This window comes from Gigantopelta aegis, chromosome 3 (genome assembly GCF_016097555.1).
Source record: "Gigantopelta aegis isolate Gae_Host chromosome 3, Gae_host_genome, whole genome shotgun sequence".
Lineage (NCBI taxonomy): Eukaryota > Metazoa > Mollusca > Gastropoda > Neomphalida > Peltospiridae > Gigantopelta > Gigantopelta aegis.
This window is the reverse complement of record NC_054701.1, coordinates 47335400-47343191: the sequence shown is the minus strand read 5'-3', so window position 1 is coordinate 47343191 and position 7792 is coordinate 47335400. Positions and strand designations below refer to the sequence as shown.

Genomic DNA, 7792 nt, shown 5'->3' with positions numbered 1-7792 from the left:
GCAGATTCAAGCACATCCAAACCCGCAGTCAAATACACAAACACAGCCACAACCGCAGCCTCAGCCACAGCCGCAGCCACAACCACAGCCACAGCCACAGCCACAGCCACAACCACAACCACAACCACAGACACAACCAGCAGGACGTTAAATATTCACTGTTGGTAAGAAGTGTTTAATGTACATAAAAAATAAATTAAAATTCGCAAGAAAGAAATGAAATAGGAAAAGGTGATTGATTGATTTCATAGACAGACATACATACATACATACATACAGACAGATAGATAAATGGATGGATAGACATAGATATATAGACAGACAGATATACAGATAGATAGACTGACAGGCAGACAGATATATATATATATATATATATATATATATATATATATATATATATATATATATATATATATATATATATATACCCGACAGACCGACAGAGAGACCGACAGAATATATATATATATATATATATATATATATATATACCGACATATATACAGACAGATATATATATATATATATATATATATATATATATATGTATATATATATATATATATATATATATATATATGTATGTATGTATTATATATATATATATATATATATATATATATATATATATATATATATATATGTATGTATGTATGTATTTATATATATATATATATATATATATATATATATATATATATATATATATATATATATATATATATATATATATATATATAGATATAGATAGATAGATAGATAGATAGAAGATAGATAGATAGATAGATAGATAGATAGATAGATAGATAGATAGATAGATATAGATACAGACAGACAGACAGACATGTATATAGAGATAGAAAGACAGACATACATAAAGAAAGAAAGAAAGATAGATATATAGAGATAGATAGAGATAGGCAGACAGATAGACAAATATATATATAGAGATAAACAAAGATATTAGATAGATAAATCTCATGATCACAATTTAGTTATGAACGATGGGATTACATTAATGACAACAGTATAGTAATGATAGATTAATTAAATGGATAAGGAATACAACAGTTCCGCATATTTTAAAATACAGCTGTTTGGTATCTAGCATAGGGTTATTTTAGCATTTGTTTGGCAAGAGCATTTCTCGTTTCAACCAGTGCATCACGCCTGGTACATCAAAGACCGTGGTATGTACTATCCTGTCTGTGCATATAAGAGACAGCTTGCTACTAATGGAAAAATGTAGCGGGTTTTCTTTCTAAGACTATAATGTCAAAATTACCAAATGTTTGACATCCAATAGCCCATGACTGATAAATCAATGTGCTCTAGTGGTGTCGTTAAACAAAACAAACTGTGTTTTGTTTTGCGAGAGAGATAAATGAAACCCGTTGCCTTCAGGAAGATAACTTCCGAAAAGCAACAAAGGTCTTTGATATGCATATAAACAGGACATCACATACCTTTGATGTACCAGTCGTGGTGAAAAAACACCAGAGTTCACTGAGGGCGAACAGTTAATTGAAGTAGAGTACATATATGTTAAGAATGAAGAAAAAAAGAATAAAGTTTGTTTTATTTAACGACGCCACTTATCATCGGCTATTGGACGTCAAAAATATGGTCATTCTGACACTGTTTTTTAGAGGAAACCCGCTGTCGCCACACAGGCTACTCTTTTACGACAGGTAGCAAGGGGTCTTTTATTTGCGCTTCTCACAGGCAGTACAAACCATGTCCTTTGTTGAACCAGTTATGGATCACTGGTCGGTGCAAGTGGTTTACACTTACTATTGAGACTTGCGGAGCACTCACTCAGGGTTTGGAGTCGGTATCTGGAATAAAAATCCCATGCCTCGACTGGGATCCGAACCCAGTACCTACCAGCCTGTAGACCGATGGCCTAACCACCACGCCACCGTGGCCGGTTTAAGAATGAAGAATGATATATTAAATAGACTTTTTTTTTAATTGGTCCAAATAACTGAATCTAATGCGATTTGTTTAAGCGAAGCGTTAAAGAAACATAAATGCAGATCGCGGGCAATTGTTTGTTTTATGTATAAACACATATGTACCATGTTTAGGCCTATATGTAAATTGAGTTTCTGTTATTGAACGTTGAAAGTTTGGTTTGTTTAACGACACCACTAGAGTACACTGATTAATTAATCATCGGCTAAAATCTAGTTTTAATTTACCCCCCCCCCCCAAAAAAAAAAAAAAAAATCCACTGTTTCATATTTACCTTTCGCACTTACCTTAGTCTAATACAATATGACCCTACCATGACCAGCTTTCCTCCAATAGTCGATGGTTAATAAATTGTTTCTCTTTCTTTTTTAGAACATGTATATTAACTTTGAGGGGTAAAGCCAAGAATCTCATCGTGTATGGATCCAAGAGTTCTACATCTCCATCAGTATCAGCATTCAGCAAAGAGAGCTGCTCATAAAATGTCTTTTCATTGTCATTAATAAAACACAATGTTCGAATTCGTGTTGCGTACCTGTGTACAGTTAGTTTCTCACACTCTTTAGGTAATGCAAAATGAATACCATGATATGTTGTTAGTAATGTATTGTTATATTAAAAAACCCCAAAAACAAACAACCCTCGCAAACCCCAATACCCAAGATATTTTCTTGTTGACCAGTGGCGGATCTACGGCGGGCCCCAGGGTAGTGCACGTTAAGTCAATACTTTTCTTAACATGCACGGCGAGTTGCTTCCCTCTACTTAGCAAATTTAAAATGGCGGGGATATTTTTTTAAGGTTGTCGTTGAAGATTTATTTTGTTAATGATGCAAGTACTTCAATCGGAAGTTTGTGAGTACGGTAGGTTATTCATTTTTGGTTTGTGTGTCTATTTGCTGTCGGTTGAGAAACGGTTCAAACATGGTGCCACAAGTTTTGAATACAGTCTATATATAGGATATGTAAAACGATCCGGACGTAGTAAGAACCATACTTACTACGTCCCTCCGGACTAGCCCCAGGGGTACCGCTCTCCTAAATTTTGAGACAGTTATATTTTAAACTTATTATTATTATTATTATTTTTTTTTTTTTCACTTTGGAGAATCCGAGGAATCCACATGTCATTGGGTCATCCTCCCTAACTGGATTTTTCTGGATCCACCACTGCTGACTTGAGTCCTAACAAAATGTGCGTTTCTGTGAACGTGCCGAAAAAAAATAGGTATGATAGATCGGCTTAAGAAAGATTAAAAAAAATTACATTCACCTCTACGTGTTGAAATAAAATACGTACTATTTTTACCTAGATATTATTTAAAAGAAATCTACAAATGCCCATTGGGCTATTTTTCGTTCCAGCCAGTTTGCCACGACTGGCCGTGGTCTATTAAAGGCCGTGGTATGTACTATCCTGTTTATGCGATGGTGCATATAAAAGATCCCTTGCTACTAATGGAACAATGTAGCAGGTTTACTTCAAGACAAATCTTCTTCTGAAACTAGTTCAACCAACTTCCTTGAAAAATAGAGAAACGAATTTGTGAATTTGGTCATTTTCATCCCCAGGCGCCTGAGGGTCAGATCCCAGACTTTTTTCAGATGTACTAGTTCATTTCCACCAAATTTATCGAAAGGAAGGAAGGAAGGAAATTTTTTATTTAACGACGCACCCAACACATTTTTATTTAAGGTTATATGGAGTCAGACATATGGTAAGGAGCACACATATATTGAGCGAGGAATCCCGCTGTCGCCACTTCATGGGCTACTCTTTTCGATTAGCAGTAAGGGATCGTTTATATGCACAATCCACAGACAGGATAGTACATACCACGGCCTTTGTTACACCAGTTGTGGAGCACTGACTGGAACGAAAAATAGCCCAATAGGTCCACCGACGAGGATTGATCCTAAACCGACCGCGCATCAAACGAACGCTTTACCACTGGGATACGTCCCGCCCAAAATTTGTCGGAAGCTTCCTTGACCCACGAAGAAACAAAATTATGATTTTTGCCATTCGTATTCGCCCACCCATGGGCCTTAAGGGCTAGGTCTTAGACTAACATTTGTGAAAGAATTAGTTTTTAACTGAAAATTCTCTAATTTAATTCCTTCACAATTGCTAGTCTAAGACCATTTCCAATTACATTTCGTGGGAAGCCTCCTTGACACATTGAGAAACAAAATTATGAATTTGGTCATTCTGACACCCCCCCCCCCCCCCCCCCCCCAGAAATATAAGTCTTGTGCACTCGATGGGGTCATCAATTTACTCAGGTGACCGTTGAGGCCCATGGGCCTCTTGTTGCACCAGTATCAGTGGAGTAGGCATCTTAAGGGACCTTTTAGATATGTAAGCAGGGGAGGTTGCAATATTTTCTATGGAGGGTGCAGCTTTAAATAACCCCCAAAATATCTACAATATTCCAAAGTTTGTTTTCTTTAACGACATCACTAGAACACATTGATTTATTAATCATCGGCTATTGGATATCAAACATTTGGTAATTTTGACATGTAGTCTTAGAGAGGAAACGCGCTACATTTGTCCATTAGTAGCAAGGGGTCTTTTATATGCATCATCCCACAGACAGGATAGCACACACCACAGCCTTTTAGGTGCACTGGCTAGAACAAGAAATAGCCCAGTGGGCCCACCGACAGGGTCGGTCCTAGACTGACCGCGCATCAATCGAGCGCTTTACCGCTGGGCTACGCCCCGCCAAACACTATTCCAAATTACATTAAGATGCACTACATATATAGGAAATCATTTTTTATTACCGGCCTCGGTGGCGTCGTGGTTAGGCCATCGGTCAACAGGCTGGTAGGTACTGGGTTCGGATCCCAGTCGAGGCACGGGATTTTTCATCCAGATACCGACTCCAAACCCTGAGTGAGTGCTCCGCAAGGCTCAATGGGTAGGTGTAAACCACTTGCACCGACCAGTGATCCATAACTGGTTCAACAAAGGCCTGTGGGAAGCGCAAATAAAATCGGAAGAGTAGCCCATGAAGTGGCGACAGCGGGTTTCCTCTTAAAATCTGTGTGGTCCTTAACCATATGTCTGACGCCATATAACCGTAAATAAAATGTGTTGAGTGCGTCGTTAAATAAAACATTTCTTTCTTTCTTTCATTTTTTATTAACACCCAGTCGACCATGATAGTACACCTACGCGATCGAAAAGGGAATACGTAAGGGCAAAGCGTTTTCTGGTCCTGACAGGGGGGGGGGGGGGGGGGGGGGGGGGGGGAGGTGGAGGTGGATAAGATAATAGTGGACACTTTTGACTACATTTTTCCTTGAGACCTAGCACTGTACTACACAAACTGTTATGGGATCAGCTGGCGGTGTGTGTGTGTGTGTGTGTGTGTGTGTATGTGTTTGTGTGTGTGTGTGTGTGTGTGTGTGTGTGAGGCCAGTGCACCACGACTGGTATATCAAAGGCTGTGATAGGTGTTATCCTGTCTGTGGGATAGTACATATAAAATATATCTTACTGCTAATCAAAAAAGAGTGTCCCATGATGAGGCGATAGTCCTCTCTCAATATATGTGTGGTCCTTAACCATAATATTATGTCCGACGCCATATAACCGTTTAAATAAAATGTGTTGAGTGTGTCGTTAAGTAAAACATTTTCTTCCTTCCTAAACCCTTAACCTACGTCCCTGGTCTTTGTGAAAAAGGTACTGTACCAGTTAGTTCGACAAACGGTTTATACGTTTTAAGAAATATACTCTTCAAAAGAAGAAACGCAAAACCACATTGTCGTAACATTTGGAGAATTGATTTAATTATTGAATGGTGAGTCCGATAATTACCAAATGTTGCAGGATTGTTCACAATTCACTCTAGTCCATTGTGAGTAAGTGAAGGACACACCACCAAGGTCAAAGTCATCTGGAGTCAATACCGGGTGTGGCCTCCGCGTGTGTTGACAACTGCCTGGCACCGCCTGCCCATTGAAGCAACCAGAGTACGGATGACGTCCCGGGGGATGGTGGCCCACTCGGCCTGCAAGGCTGCTGCCAGCTCGGGCAGGGTCTGGGGCTGTGGTTGTCGCTGTCGGAGGCGTCGGTCCAACTCGTCCCATAGATGCTCAATTGGGTTCAAATCCGGTGATGTCGATGGCCAAGGAAGGACATTAATGTTGTTGGTCTGTAGGAAAGCCGTTGTGAGACGTGCTGTGTGAGGCCTGGCGTTGTCATGTTGGAACACTGCGTTGGCGTTGGCCATAACTGGAACGATGTGTGGCCGGAGGATCTGGTCAATGTAGCCCTGTGCATTCAGGTTGCCCTGCACGTGGACCAGGTCAGTTCTGCCAGTGTGTGAGATGGCTGCCCACACCATGACACTACCCCCGCCGAATCTGTCCACTTCCTGCACGCAGTTTGCCGCATAACGTTCACCACGACGCCTATACACGCGACATCTTCCATCATGACGTCGGAGCAGAAATCGGGACTCGTCACTGAACCACACCTGTCTCCATCGCAGTTGAGGCCATTGTCGACGAATCTGGCACCACTGCAGTCGGAGTCGACGGTGTTGTGGTGTTAAGATGACACCTCGAACTGGACGTCTGGCACGAATTCCTACCTCACGTAGGCGGTTCCGTACGGTCTGGTCGGATATCCTGCGCAAACCTGGTATTGCTGCGGCTGTGGAGGTGGCAGTAGTCAATCGTTCCCGAAGGTGGCGTACCCGGATGTAGCGGTCCTGCCCGGGGGTAGTGACCCGTGGTCGACCGGATCTAGGGAGGTCACGTGTTGATCCATGTTGCTGGTAACGGTCCCACAGTCTGGAGATGGTGCTTGGGGACACATGGAATGCCCTGGCAACGGCCGTTCTGGATTCGCCTGCGTCTAGTCGGCCGATGGCATTGTTTCTCTGCGGTTCACTGAGACGTGACATGTCCTGGATTGTCAACTGTCGGCCAGATACAGAGGCCAGGCAAGCGAACACCCTGCACTTTTATACTGTCGGTGTTCATGTTGCACGTGCAGACAACGCACGTGCAGTGGTGACATGGTTTGCACGTGGCTGCGTTTTTGCGAATATTCACATTTTGGAACTTTATTGTACAGTAGCTGCGTTTTATCGAATGTAACCGTGGGAATGTGTTTGGGACATGCAATGACCTTATATTCACAAAGCATGAACCGGTAGGAAACATAAAATCGGAGTTATAACCCATTTGTACCCTTTTGCGTTTCTTTTTTTGAAGAGTATATTTCCAAGGTTTCCAGGTTTGTACGTTTTAAGAATTATCCCACAAACAGAATAGCACATACCACGACGTTTGATAAACCAGTCGTGGTGTACTGGACGGAACGAGATACAGCCCAATGGGCCCACAGAAGGGGATCGATCCTAGACTGGCCGCGCATAAGGCGAACACTTTACTGCTGAGCTAAAGTTATTCTTTTGTTTTTAAGACGCCAATAGAGCACATTGATTAATCAATCATCGGCTGTTAGATGTCAAATATTTGGCACCGTAATTCAGTCATAGAGGAAACCCGCTACAATTGTCCTAAAGCAACAAGGGATCTTTTATATGCACTTTCCTACAGACAGAAAGGCACATACCATGGTCTTTGACCAGTTGTGGTGCACTTTGTTGGAACGAGAAAAAAAACAAAACAATTTGTTGAATGGATCGACCGAGGTGGTTCGATCCTGGGACGGAAGCACCTCAAGCGAGCACTCAACAACTGAGTTATGTCCCGTTATAAAGTAAAATGTTTTCGTAATATAGATCCATTGAAAAGAGTGCCCATTTTCTTTATGTTAGTT

At 41.1% G+C, this 7792-nt stretch overlaps 1 protein-coding gene across 2 annotated transcripts in view; it reads left to right on the top strand.

Annotated features, from left to right (window-relative positions):
- The window catches only part of LOC121390582 (collagen alpha-1(III) chain-like), a 21422-nt gene extending 18921 nt beyond the window's left edge, over positions 1–2501 (top strand). For both annotated transcript variants that reach the window (XM_041522435.1, XM_041522444.1), the window contains exons 6-7: positions 1–164; positions 2353–2501. The exon at positions 1–164 is cut by the window's left edge and continues 82 nt beyond it. In XM_041522435.1, the coding sequence (XP_041378369.1) occupies positions 1–151 (151 nt within the window). In that variant the 3' untranslated portion in view covers positions 152–164; positions 2353–2501. The remainder of the gene's footprint in view (positions 165–2352) is intronic.
- Positions 2502–7792: the final 5291 nt, after the last annotated feature.